The sequence below is a fragment of the Balaenoptera borealis genome (assembly GCF_965194805.1).
Source record: "Balaenoptera borealis genome assembly, chromosome: 12".
Classification (NCBI taxonomy): domain Eukaryota; kingdom Metazoa; phylum Chordata; class Mammalia; order Artiodactyla; family Balaenopteridae; genus Balaenoptera; species Balaenoptera borealis.
Window position 1 is genome coordinate 70,037,616 of NC_138869.1, and position 14,328 is coordinate 70,051,943.

Consider the following 14,328-nt stretch of genomic DNA (forward strand, 5'->3'; position numbering starts at 1 on the left):
GATGCGCGTACTACTTTGTGTGTGCCCTCCAAGAGTGGGGTCTCTGTTTCCCCCAGTCCTGTCGAAGTCCTACAATCAATTCCCACTAGGCTTCAAGGTCTGATTCCCTAGGAATTCCTCCTCCTGTTGTTGGACCCCCAGGTTGGGAAGCCTGACATGGGGCTCAGAACCTTCACTCCAGTGGGTGGACTTCTGTGGTATAAGTGTTTGCCAGTCTGTGAGTCACCCGCACACCAGTTATGGAATTTGATTTTACTGTGATTGCGCCCCTCCTACCGTCTCATTGTGGCTTCTCCTTTGTCTTTGGATGTGGGGTATCTTTTTTGGTGAGTTCCAGTGTCTTCTTGTCAATGATTGTCCAGCATCTAGTTGTGATTCTGGTGTTCTCGCAAGAGGGAATGAGAGCACGTCCTTCTACTCCGCCATCTTGGTTCCTCTTCCTTTAATGACTTTTTTTAAACCAGGATTTTGTGTCCTATTTAAAAAGATCTTCCTTATTATAAGAATACCAGGGGAAAAAAGCGGCATTTTCTTATTTTCTTCTAGTACTTTTATCATTTCATTTTTTAGGTTTAAATCTTTGTTTCTTCTGGAATTTATTTTTATATAGGGAGTAATGCAATCCGTTGACTTTTTCCCAGCTTTATTGAGGTAAAATAGAATTGTAAGGTATTTAAAGTATACAACGTGATGATTTAATATACATATACATTGTGAAAGTATTCCCCACATTGCGTTAATTAGTACGTCTGTCACCTCACGTATTTACTTTTTTCTTTTGGTGCGAATATTGACATTCTACTCTATTAGCAAATTTTTATTATATGATAAACACAGTATTATCAGCTATAGTCAGTCACTATGTTATACATTAGATCCTCAGACCTTATTTATCTTATCACTGAAAGTTTGTACCGTTTTACCAGCCTTCCCCTATTTCCCCTGGTTCTATGAGTTTGACTTTTTTTTAAGTTTCTACACATAAGTGATATCATGGGGTATTTCTCTTTCTCTGTCTTGGCTTATTTCACTTAGCAAAATATACTCCAGGTTCATCCATGTGGTTTCAAATGACAGGATTTCCTTCTTTTTTAAGGCTGATTAATATTCCGTTGTGTGTGTAATATTATAATTTATAACATAATTTTTTTTATAAAAGTAATATTCCACATTTTCTTTATTCATTCATCTGTCACCAGACTCTTGGGTTGTTTCCATACCTTGGCTATCGTAAACAGTGCTGCTATGAACATGGGAGCACAGATATATCTCTTTGAGATAGTGATTTCATTTCCTTTGAGTATAAACGCAGAAGTAGAATTGCTGGATCATATGGTAGTTCTGTTTTTAGTTTCTTGAGGAACCTCCATATGGTTTTCCACAGTGACAGTACTGGTTTACGTTCCCACCAACAGTGTACAAGGGTTCCCTTTCTCTGCATCCTCACCAACACTTTTGTCTTTTTGATAACAGCCATTCTAACAGGTGTGAGGTGATATCTCACTGGGGTTTTGATTTGCATTTCTCTGTTGCTTAATGATGTTGAGCACCTTTTCATGTACCTGTTGGCCATTTGTATGTCTTCTTTAGGAAAATGTCTGTTTAGGTCCTTTGCCCATTTTTAAATTGAGTTACTTGGTTTTTTTTGCTATTGAGTTGAATTCCTGTATATCTTGGATATTAGCCCCTTATTGGGTATGTGGTTTGCAAATATTCTCTCCCATTCCATTAGTTACCTTTTCATTTTGTTACTGGTTTCCTTTGCTGTGCAGAAGCTTTTTAGTTTGTTTATTTTTGCTTTTGTTGCCTTTGCTTTTGGTGTCAAATCCAAAAAATCGTTGTCAAGACCAAACATCCTGTTGATTTTTATAGCAGCTATTTGATCTTGCCCACTATTTGATTTAGTTTTCCAAGTGAGGAGACTAAAGTCTGCAAGCTGAAATGACTTGTTTAAGATGTTGGAGTTGTTAAATGAGGGAAGCCAGTTGGAGCTTCTAAGTCTTAATGAGCTTGTAGTTAGCACATAGGTGAGCTGAATTTTTGTTTTGGCATTAATTAGCAGTTACTTTTCAATTCCTCTTGTTTCACCCCAATTTATTGCAGTACTATTTTACTTTTCTCCCCAACTCCAGAAAGAAGTTTTGTCTAGGTATATGAAGGAAAGTAACTTGGAAGAGGGGATTCCTGGGAAAAAGCATGAGTTTTCCTTTCACTTTTTTTTTTTTAAATTATTAGCACCTTTAATTATTATTTATTTATTTATTTATTTATTTGGCTGTGTTGGGTCTTCGTTTCTGTGCGAGGGCTTCCTCTAGTTGCAGCAAGCGGGGGCCACTCTTCATTGCGGTGCGCGGGCCTCTCACTATCGTGGCCTCTCTTGTTGCGGAGCACAGGCTCCAGACGCGCAGGCTCAGTAGTTGTGGCCCACGGGCCCAGTTGCTCCGCGGCATGTGGGATCTTCCCAGACCAGGGCTCGAACCCATGTCCCCTGCATTAGCAGGCAGATTCTCAACCATTGCGCCACCAGGGAAGCCCCCTTTTTCACTTTTAAGGTTCAAAGCATTTCCTCCCTCTACTGATGTCCCGGAGGGAAGACTGTAAGATGTTTTCTTTTGTGACTCGCAGGGTGATAGGGCGATTTCTAGCAAATTCTCAAATCAAGAAATCAGAAGGAGTCTGAGTTACCAGGTAGTCCAACTGCGTTATGAACAAAGTCACTTCTGTGTTCCCTGAAGTGATCGTCAGGCTTTTGCTCGGAAGCCCCAAGTGACCCCGTCTGCCATCCGCCATCACTTGTGTGAAATTGTGGACATTCCTTTCTTGTTTCCAGCTAAAATCTGTGACTTCCACCCCATCAGTTCTGGTTCTACCTTCTGGACCATGCACACTGTCCTGCTTAACAGTTCTTCAGATATTTAAGGCTGCAGTTATGTCCTCCCACCCTCAAACCTTCTCATTTCTTTGCCAGCTAACCCAGCTCCTTCCCCCTCTGCTCAGATGGCTTGTTCTCACACCGCTTCTGTTCTCTGGCTGCATTGAGGTCCTCAGGTCCTCTTGGAGTCGTATGACATCATCACAGATTGCAATATATATTCTGATGAGGTTTTCTTGTCACATGCCACCCAGTAATGCTTCACCAAGGAGTTTGACATGCCTCCTACTCTCCTGAAAAATTACGGAGACCAATTTCTCAGTGATCCCAAATCAAGGGACAGTGTGTGTGACCCTTTCAGAGCCCCCACTTCCCCCTGAGGGGGTTGTACAGAAAGCTGCTCTGTGAAGTGACTGGGGGCTGCTTGTTGCCTTGTGAAGCTTCTTCCTGTGTTTCCTGCCTGGGAGACAGAGCTCAGCCTCTCCCCCGTTGTGCTTTTTGGCAAAATCAGCATAGGTCTCTGTACCCCATCATGGAAGAGTGACTATACCTGCTCACCACCTGACAGCGTGATCGTCTTGCCTGGTCCGTGAGGGCTTCTCAGGTAGTGTTTAGCAGCTGTAGAACCCACCATGGTCTTAATTTGTAGGTAAAGATGCTTTTTTTTTAAATACCAATTTTCCTTTTGAAATCAATAGAAAGATGAGAAGTGGGAAAGTCTGTGTGGTATAAGTGATCCCCACACCTGGCCCTGTAAAGGATGTCCCAAGCCCTCTTATGTGCTTCACTCTGAACGCTCCCTCTTCTCCCCATCCTGTGTCAGTCACCAAGGTTTCCTCCCAGAATCTCTCCCCTTCCTCTCCATTCCCACTTGCCTTCCTGGTGTCACCTCGACACCCACCTCCTCAGTATTCTGCTTGCCTCTGGGCTTCTCCTCTAGGCCATCACACGTGTGGCTGCCTTGTCATGTTCCTAAATATTTTGTGTTATCTCCCCTGACTGAAAACCTTCCCTGGTGCCCTACTGCTACAGTACAAAGTCCAAATTCCCTGGCCTGGTGGATTCATGGTTCTCCAGAGAATGACGCGATTCCAGCTTCTATACGTGGCTTTCTCTCTCATCTTGTACTCTATTTATCTGGTTCCTGTCAATTCCTTTACCCACTCTTTTCCTCTACACTTTGGTTTATACCTTTGTCCCTGTTGGAACGGCTTTCTCCATTTCTTCTTGTTGAAATGCTGCCCTTCTTTAAAGGCTTGCTCATTCATTCATTCAACACAGTTATTGAGAGCCTACTGTGTGCTCATTGTTGTAGGTGCTGGGCATACAGAAGTGAAATAGTAAACAGAATAGACACTTACCCAGCTTTTGAGGGACTTACGGTCAAAAGGGAAAGACATATTAAACAAGTACAAACAAAAAAAATATATTGTCGCAAACAAAGATAAGCGCTCTTGAAGAAAAAGAACAAAGTGCTGTGAGAGGTGGGAGGGGCGGGGGCGGGGTGCCTCAGTTTAGATCAACGGCATTAGCCTGACAAGAGTCGTGAGGACCAGGGCCCAGTCAGGGAGAGGAGGAGGGCAAGTCTCTGTCGGCCACAGAACCTGCCCACTCACAGCCTGAGATTGCAGAGGCTTTTCATTTGGCAGTCTCTCCTCAGGCACTAATTTGGCACTTCGGGCATTGCTGATCTTGTCTTTTTGTGCATGGCCTGTCCCCCTAACCAGATTAGAGACGTTTCAAGGATAGTAATCACAGTTCATTTTTACAAGCCCATAGGCTTCCCAGCCCAAAAGAGACACTTAGAAACATGTCAGTGATTAAGGACCTCGGAAGGATGTCGGAGGTCCTCTGTCCTTAAAATGTTGTGGTCACTCCAAAGGGCTCAGGTTTGGGTGGCTGAGGACCTTGCCAGGCTTGGGCATAGATAACTTTCTTTTTCTTCCAGAGGAAGATAGAATAACTAAGTCCTTCTCCAACTCACCCTTAAATCTTGAATTTTATTTACTTTTTCATTCTCTAGTAATAAGTAGTAGCCCTTTTATACCACAAATGAGGGATTCTGGAGAATATGCAGAATAATTTGCTTCACAGATGGGCACATAGAAATTTATGGATTTCAGAAAGGGTTTACTGCCAATGTTTTACGGATTTCTCACTCAATTTGATAGATTAGCTCCCCCCACCCCAATTTTTTTTAAGCCAAAAAATGTTTTGCGAAAACATTCTAATTTGAAGAGGGAGTGTTGAATTTTACATTTAAATGCCAGTATAAGTTTTAAGGTAACTCTGTTTCCTGCTTGCCCCTTCCCCCATACATAAAATAGTTAACATTTATAAAGAATGTTGAAAATAAAAGCCCTCCTTGCAAATGTCACAGTGGATGTTACAACTCTTTCTGCTTTCAAGTATCATATATTTAAGTCAAGGCCAGAAATAGCATTGGCCAGTTTTTGGCCCCTAATCTTTTAAATTAGATTGAAAGGAGAAAAGAACCAAACACGGAATATTTCAGTTAAAGTATCAGCTCCTGCCCAGGTAGTTCCATCTGTCCCTGTAGGTCTCCAGGAGGACTTGCTGTGGTGAAGTGAATGCAGAACTCAACGAACCCTCCTCAGCTGGGTCCGTGTGTTTAAAGCCATTTACAGGTTTCACAGGCACTTATTTGATAGAGCGAAGAGTTAGCATCTCTGACATATATGGTGCTGGTGGAATTGATTTGTCGAAAAAGGAAATTTTCCAAAGCCCGTTTTTTAAAAATCAGAAATATTGCTGCTGATCCAGAGTGAAGGTCCTTGATGAGTTTCCCCTGTTGGGTTATTAACCCAGAGGTCTGGCCGTGCTCCAGCTCAGATAATGCTGTTTCTCTGTGCTAAATTCCTCCTACAGGTTCAATTAGATTCGGCCTTTTTTCATCCCAGGCAACCATTTGAGAACTGCCAGTATACAAGGCCAGAGCTTAGTGATGGATGCATTTGTTTCACCACCGACAGAGATTTCAATGTCAAATCTTCTGGACCCTTGAGGATGGGAACAGAGGCTGATCTCAGGGAAGAAAGCTTCTACTGGTCCTCATGTACAGATGCAGTAACGTCCCTCAGTGCTCTGGAAGGGGTTCGCCTGCCCAGATGGACTTGAACAGGTTGGATGTTGCAGCCTGTTCAGGCCCCGTTCCTGGGAGAGAGCTCTGCTGAGTGCTTTATTTGAAGTCATCACTGGTGGGAACACCCACAGTCATTCCACAAAGCTGCATTTACTGGTCCCAACCCGGCTTGTGGAAAATGCTACATTTGGGGAGCATGGTGTACCGCTACCAAGTTTGTGGCTTTGCCCTTTACTTGATTGTTTAGACAAATGCTTCCTATTTGTATTAATTAAAATACATTTCCAAGCCTTTGTATGCTTAGCATTACTCAGGCCAATATCATCGCATTATTTGCTCAATTTTATGTAACATGGTAATCGTGTCTATATTTTCTCAGTTTTGAGCTACGAAAGGAAATGCAGCATCATAAATCCGAGGCGAGCTTGGTTAGAGGCAGTTAGCTCTCCACAGGTAAGGGCTCCATGTCTGAAGAAAGGAAGCCTGGGCTGAGAGTATGATTGACACCTGTGAAATCACAGCAGGACTAAATAGGCAAAGCACAGCCTTGTTCCTAAATCCCGGCACAATGAGATGAAATGCAGATGCAGACACTTAAAGGTTGTATATTAGGGCAGATCAAGGAGACAGCTCACTTTACACGGGTGATCCTAAGCCTATGGGACTCATTAGCCTGTGAGTAGGTGGCACACATTGGCTTAGGAACCGTCTCGCCATGAGTAACAGGTGCAGAGGCACTGGCTGGCCTCCCTGGAGCCCTCTTCTTGGCCGCACTGTCAGTGCCTGTCCAGGCGGGCTGAGACCGTCCACTTTATCAGCAGGTATTTATTAGGTGCCAGCTCTGTGTCAGGCACTGTGCTAGGGGCTGAGTGCCGGGGGCACAGATAAAAGACATTGTTGCTTGTCTCTGGGAGCTTCTGTGAAGGGAGTCTGTGGCTCCTGAATTCTGTATAAGGAGGGTTTCGGGGCAGCAGTCTGATTGAAAGTAGGGGCTTGGGGCTTGTCTTAATGATGTGCTTCAGTGTTTTTGCTTGTTTTGTGTGTTCAACAAAAATAGTTTCCTGAATATGCTTTTGTTTATACCTTATGTGAGACTAAGAAAATGTTAGTTGTTTATACATGAAAGAATTGTATTTTTCTCTGGGTTGGCTTGGCGGGGATAAGTGTGCCCCTGCCCTGTGGTGCCCCTCCTCGATACTGCCATTGCTGGACTCCGTTTCTGCCTGTTTAACCTTAATGCCACGTTGTCATGTGGGTCTTAGGGCAGATGAGTGTTTTAACTGAGTTCTTTTCACCCTCACACTTAGCCGCGTGCTGATTGGATGTTGCTAACCTGGGTTGGCCTCACTCCTCTCCTCAGTTCCACAGTTGATTTGTTGGTGATTTTGAACAAATTGTGGTCATCTCTGGGTTTCTCTATCCGTAAAGTAGAATAAAACAAGAATGTTTCCTGCAGGTTCCCCGTGGAATCTGGAAAGTCAGTGCTTTGCCTGGGACACATCAGGAGATTCGTTCAGAAGCCAGGCCTCTCAGAAATAGAGTGGTGGCATCAGTGGCTGCCCTTCACAGGTGGCTGCCCCGCCTCTCTACACTGGCATCCTGCTTTGCATTCAAAGCAGGAAAGCTGTTAGCACAAGGCTCATTTAAAACCCCAGTTGAGGAGGTTATCATAGCATCCTTAATTCTAGTGAGTGGCTCTGGTTTTCCCTTCAGCAGTTGGAGTGACTAAATGTCATAATGTATCAGGGGAGTACCAATTATGAACATGGATTTCACGCTGGGTGCTTTTACATTCTTTGGTTGGAATTGGGCATAGTACTGACCTACCTTGGCAACACCTTTAATTGGGGTCATTCGTTGACTCAAATTGGACTGACCAGGGCTTCACCTGCCCTGTCACAGTCGGCCTGTTGGAACAGTTACGATCTTACCTATATTTCTCATCATGCTACCCACACAGCCGGGCAGAATATTTTTGCTTTGAGCCACAATACTGCTTTGATTCATTGTAAAATGTCAGATCTGGAAGTTTCCCTAATTATGAGTTATCTCCTTTAGACTTAGTAAACTGAGGCCCATAGAGGATGTGACCTACCCAGAGTCTCATGAGACCTTTGACAGTGCCCAAACCTCTGTTGCTTAGCAACATCTTCGGCACAGAGGGGGCACTCGGCACTGGTTGAACAAAGGAGCAAACCCAGATCTCCTGGGACTTGTTTGAGTAACAGTTAATTTTACCCTTTTTGGTAAAGGTACCAGCATACCAAATCTGATTTGGCTTGAGTGACTGATCTAGACGGTTAGAAGATTCCACCTATTTTCTTGAAAGAGACTGTCAGCCTTTCATGTTGCAAACTGGAAAGTTTGGCCTTGTAGTTTGACCTTTGTTCTCTCCTTCATTATGGCACTTTAAAGCAGTGGGTCTCAAAGCTTGATGACAGAGCAGCAGCGGCAGCTTCACCTGGGAACTTGCTAGAATTCAAATTCTCGGCTCCTCCCCAGGCCTACTGAATTAGACGCTCTGCGGAGAGCCCAGCAACCAAGGTTGTTAGAGACTCTGCTCTCCGGGTGATTCCATGCACGCTGAAGTTTGACAGCCTCTGCTTTAGGAGGTAAGCCTCAGGCGTGTTTTCTCCAGTTGTGAACAGACAGTGCAACGGAGCACGCAGTTATGAACATACAAAAGCTAAGTGTAGGGCTGCATAACACTAGAAACCAAATGTAATACAAGTTTTATCTGACACATTTAATATATCTGTGGTAATTATTGTGCTAGTGGTAATTAGGCAAATGAAAAGCAGTTCATATAAATGGCTATAATGAGTATTACCCAGGCAAATCAAGTTTTAATCGTTCTTTTTTCGCCCCCTTATTAGCTTTCTAGTATCTGATAGTGGCCACGCTGTTGGCAGTTTCCCTCCTTAGGTTGATGTACATCTTTCAGACTCCCACAGAGATACGTTCATTCATGGTGGAAATTCGGTCCCAATTTCCCCACTGTTGGGATTCCCTGTGACCATCTATCTTAGGTTGAGTTCCCCCCAAAGCAGTATCTAGATGCAAATAGTTTATCTGGGAGGGGATCCCAGGAAGCACTCCTTGGGGAGTGAGGGAGTGAGAAGGAAAGGGAACCAGTAAAGGGTTTGTTAACGAGGGGTCACCGCTCTGGACCTGGGCTCAGACCTGCCAGGGACCTGGGGTGGAGGGAGCCAGTCAGTCCGGTGAAAGCTGCTCCCTTAGCAGGAAGGTGGGGCGGGACATTGACTCCCCCCCACTCCAGTCCACCTGGGATCCAGGCCTAAGGGCTCTGGGGGCCCGAAAGAGCCCTCAGCGAGCTGCAGGTGTTTGCACTTGGAAACTGTGGGCTTGTTGGGCTCAGAAATGATGAATGCCGACACCACCCTGTCAGTGTCCCCAAGGCTGAGGCTTCCCCTGCTTTCTTGGCGGCTAACCTCCCCCACCCCCGGGAGTCTTTGAGGAGCACCCTCCCCCCCCACCCCCCCACCCCATCCCTTTTGGCACTTATCAGGACAGATAAGTGCTCCTGGGGTCCGGGTGCTTAAGGGGATGTGCTAGGCAAGTCCTCAGGGCTCTGAAAGCAGCTGCCAGGGGTGGTGGCAGCAGGAAAGGAGAGGGTGCTGTGAGAATAGACCCTGGATCTCAGAGTCTGAGCCAGAAAGAGGGCAGGGGGCAGTAAATCAAAAAAACCTGGGATTGTAAATGGCTGGCATTGAGTCTCTTTGCTCTGGTAGAGGAGAAGAGGAAAAGCAGAGGGTTCTGGGCACTGGTAAGAGGAGAAGAAGAGAAACTTCAATTTCTTGCCAGCAACCCCTATGTGCCCTTTCCCCTAGGCCTCAAACAGCACTCCCATCCTGTCCCACTTTTGTGTTCTAGTCTCTCCGGGCTGCAGAGAACTGTCCGAAGCCAACCGGGCTGGGAAGAAAGGGGGCTGTATGCCAGGCATCCCTTCAGGTGGGTCTGTTGGCACAGTGAGTTTGCTTGCCAGGCTGGTGAGGATGGAGGACTGGAATTTTGCATTCTTACTAAGATAGTTAGTCCTCAACACAATTTTGACTGAATCACGATAAAAGGAGAAAATTAGGGACAATGAGGAGTGTCATGGCGGTGCTGATGGTATTTGGTTGCCAACCGCCTTTATTCTAAATATGTCCATCCTTTTTTTTTTTTTTTTAAACATTTTTTTAAAATTTATTTATTTTTATTTATTTTTGGGTGTGTTGGGTCTTCGTTTCTGTGCGAGGGCTTTCTCCAGCTGCAGCGAGTGGGGGCCACTCTTCATCGCGGTGTGCGGGCCTCGCACTGTCGCGGCCTCTCCTGTTGTGGAGCACAGGCTCCAGACGCGCAGGCTCAGCAGTTGTGGGTCACGGGCTTAGTTGCTCCGCGGCATGTGGGATCTTCCCAGACCAGGGCACGAACCCGTGTCCCCTGCATTGGCAGGCAGATTCTCAACCACTGCGCCACCAGGGAAGCCCTGTCCATCCTTTTTTTGTATTTCAGTTGTCCTTTTATAAACAAGGGATAGTTTTCATGTTAACTTAAAAATTTTCTTTCTTCATATTCTTTGTTTTGAAATAATTATAGATTCATAGGGAGTTCAGAAAATGGTACAGAGAGGGCCTTTATTTGGTACCCATCACCCAGTTTCTGCCAATGGTATAATGCATTACATAACTCTCACACAATATCAGAGTCAGGAAATTGACGTTGGTATAATCCACAGACCCTGTTCTCATTTCACCATTTGGCGGGGGACGGGGGGGGGGAAATTGTCATTCTATGCAGTTTTATTACGTGTAGGTTCATGTAACCATCATCACAGTCAAGATGCAGAATTGTTCTATCATCACGAAGATCTCCCTCATGCTTCCATCGTGTTGATTTTTAAAGTCCTTGTGTGTCGCGATGAAAAGGCAACCTTATAACATTCCCATCATCCCAGTTAGCGGGGTAAATGGCCCACACATTTGCTAAGTTCAGGGACCTCTGCCCCGTGTCCCCTCTTGAAGTGGAACAGCACAGTGTTCTGCACAGAAGCCATTTTCCGAAAAGAGGCAAGAGCCCCGGAATGCAGAGAAGCTCATTTTTACCTCAGGTCTTTTTCCTTCAGGGTTCAGCCCTCTGGAGGCTTCCCTAAGGGCTGCTCCGTATACTGCCACTTCCCCAGCTGCCAGATCAGTGGGGCGACTCAGCAGAGAGGCAAGAAGCAAGGGTCAGCCCTGTATCGCCCCTCTCGTTGCCTTGGTTAAGTTATTGAATGTCTCTGAGCCTCAGTTTCCTTATCTGCAAAACAGAGACTCGCCTGGATCATCTCTAAGGTCCCTGCTGGATGAGTCTGCGGCTTCCTGCCTCACGTGGCCCCCACCTTCCTGTCCTCCATTGCCATCGACACAGTGATGAGGGCCCAAGGACTTATTCTCACTTCTGGGAGCAAAGTATAAAAAGAAAAAAAGGAGGGTAGAGGTTTCGTACTTCACAGTTTTGACTAGAGCCATCCTGTTTATTTTCAACAGTGTAGGAGCATATTTGAGATTCTGATGCATGTGTGTGCAAACACACACACACACACAGACTGAGCTCAAAGATACTTGAGAAAAACAAATCTCTTGTTGATCACGGTTGCCGTGAGTACTACACTCCTTCAGTCTGAACTTGTACTCTCTCTCTGAGTTCATCTGTCGCTCAAGTGTTTGATTGTGTAAGAGGTAGAATCTTAGAAGACAAGGTTCCTGTACCTCAGTTAACAGTTGAGGTGAGAAGCCCAACCTGGGACCCCTGACCTTTGGCCTGGGACTCCTGGGGGCATCAGCAAGCCTCCTCTCCACCCTTTCTTCTCTCTGTAGACCCCCGGGGCCGGCACACCTCCTCAGCCTGCCTTCCCCACTCTGTCTCCCCCTTCTTTCCTCTTATTCCAGAACTCTGCGAGGAAGGGACAAAGTTGGAAGTGTTGCCCCAGTTTTGCTGCCTCTGAAGTCAGCACGCAGCCCCCTTTTCAATTGTTACTGCTTATCAAACAAGACAAAAACGGGAAACAGAGAAATAGCCAACAGTAGAGATGTTATGAAGTTATGAGAAATATTAAAAGTAATGGTTGTCCTGGGTCTCACTCAAACATGAGTAAACTCAGTCTTTCTTTGGCTCCTCTGACCGACCTTTCCCTCTCGGTGTTGTCTTGAGGCTGTATGTAGCTCCCACTCCTTTTCCGAAGGGCTCTCCCTCCTAGGCGCACCCACAGCCCCTGGGGAACGGTCTTGGCTGTGGTAAATGCTTGCAGAACAGTTGGGACTGGTGGGTTGTGGTCGCTCTGGAATCTTGGTGCAGGCCAAGGCGAGAGACGGTCTTGGCAGGGTAGGTGGCCCAGGGGTCTCCCAGTGCCAGGATCTCACAGTGTGGAGAGGGGCAGTGTGGCCATCTTTTCTGCCTTTCCTCTCCCATGTGCAGCCTTTCATGTTCTTCCTGAGAAAGTCCATGTACTCTGTCATTGCAGCTTGCCAGACTCCCTTGTCAACAGGCCCAAGAGTGCAGGTCCCCAGGGCATTCCCAGGGCAGGCGGTCCCCACTGAGACTGTTTGGGAAAGGCTGTGTTCTTTCTGGTTGTCTGGTGTGGTTAGCCCACAGCCGTTTCATGCCACTGCCCATGTAGGGAATGGGTTTTCTCAGGAGTCCCAGAAGGCATGTGACCTCGCCCTGCCAGCCTGATGAGAAGCGAGGGCTTGTTGCTCTCCCTCTACCAGTACTGTGTCTTCAAATGCTGGGGCTGTTCCATGGCCTCCCATTTCCTCACCAGCCAAAGGGAGCCCTGTCCCTGAGCTCTGGGCTCAGAGCCTCTTGTGTTCCTTCAGGGCCATCGAGTTGTGCTCCTGTCCACTTGGCCAGGAAAGAGGGACAGGAACCCATGTTGCTTAGGAGCACTGACGTGGGTGACAAATTCTAAAGAAAAGCAAGAGGATGACAGCATTTAATGCAGGAGGCTGGTGGCCTCAGAGGGGCAGGGAAGGGGAGCCTTGATCCAGGAAAGGCTGTGTTGTATTGGCCGTGTTCTATTTCCTGAACCAGGTGGTGAGCATGTGGATGGGTCATTTATTATTGTTGAAATTACAATATTATAAAATATACTCTTTGTAATTTAGGAAATATTTCATTTTTTTTAAGAGGAAAGAACACAGTTCCTTGTGGTTGAGGTCAGCACAGGGCTGATATGCAAGAGGATGTTGTCAGGAACTTAGTGACGCAGTGAGGATGCCGTTGGAGGAATTTTAGGAGGAAAGATGCCACACAGCTGCTGGGAAAGCCACCACTTTCCTCCTCTCATTTCCTCTTCGGGAAAAATCTCAGATGGAAGAAAGATTTATGTCCTAAACAAATTCCTCCCTAAGAATCGGTTAAGGTGTAACCACTTTAAAAGCTCTTTGTGTGTTTTCCACTGGGTATTGACTAAGCCCACCCAGCGCTCAGTACCTGCTAGGAGCACCAGTGGGAAACACAAAAGAAGTGGAAGAGGCGTGGTACACTTCTGTCAAAGGACTGGGCACAGTCCTCGGACCATATTTACATGGGCGCGTTTGTGTTAGTACAGGACAGCCAGGCTGCCTCTGCTGTAAGGATCCTAAAACAGAAACCTCAGATGCAGTCAGTCCAAAAAGGGTGCTGGCAGGGCACCAGAGCTTATCGAACACTTGCTGTGTGCCGGCCACTCTCCCTGCGTTATCACGTCTAATCCCCATCCTGTACCTCGAAGCAGGTGTTCTCATCCCCGTTTACAGACAAGGCTCAGGTAGGTTAATGTATTTTGCCAAAGTTACAAACCAAGGGTAAAGCCTTCTTCTTGTTCTGACTTGGAATACTTTTTTATATTAGACCACACGGCGTGGAAGAGCACAGGTGACTAGAGCTGGACCTGGAATGAATTATAGAGTGAAGATTTGGGGGCTGCAGAGGAGGCAGAGGCCTGCCAGGCCCAGGCGTGGGATCTTGGGAACAGTAGGGACGTGGGTCGGTGGGAATGGTGGGCTGAGCAGTGGGCCCCACATCAGCCTGCAGCCAGGGTCAGGCATCTCAACTTCACTGTTGTCCGTACCCCTGAGCTCTGCTTTCCACCCGGAAAATAATTATCCTCTATGTACCTACCACTCCTGTGGAGTATTTCCATGTGTCTTATCTTCCATTATTATATTTGGGGGATATAAGGAGGCCATTTCCATAATTTTTTGCACTGCCTTTTGGGATTGGGGTTGGGGCAGGGCACAGACTAGTTCCTAGCTCAGGTTTTTTGTTTAGGATGACCTTGGATGCTCTTGAGCTTTAGAACACACCTCTGAGACTTGGAGGACTCTAG

The 14,328-nt window shown here is 46.2% G+C and overlaps 1 protein-coding gene across 15 annotated transcripts in view; it reads left to right on the top strand.

Annotated features, from left to right (window-relative positions):
- ANKS1A (ankyrin repeat and sterile alpha motif domain containing 1A) overlaps window positions 1-14,328 on the top strand; it is a 191,712-nt gene that overhangs the window by 133,789 nt on the left and 43,595 nt on the right. For 8 of the 15 annotated variants that reach the window (XM_082345045.1, XM_082345037.1, XM_082345048.1 and 5 more), the window contains one exon: window positions 9,870-9,947. The exons of the other annotated variants lie outside the window; for them this stretch is intronic. In XM_082345045.1, coding sequence (XP_082201171.1) covers window positions 9,870-9,947 — 78 coding nt within the window. The remainder of the gene's footprint in view (window positions 1-9,869; window positions 9,948-14,328) is intronic. 15 annotated transcript variants of the gene reach the window in all.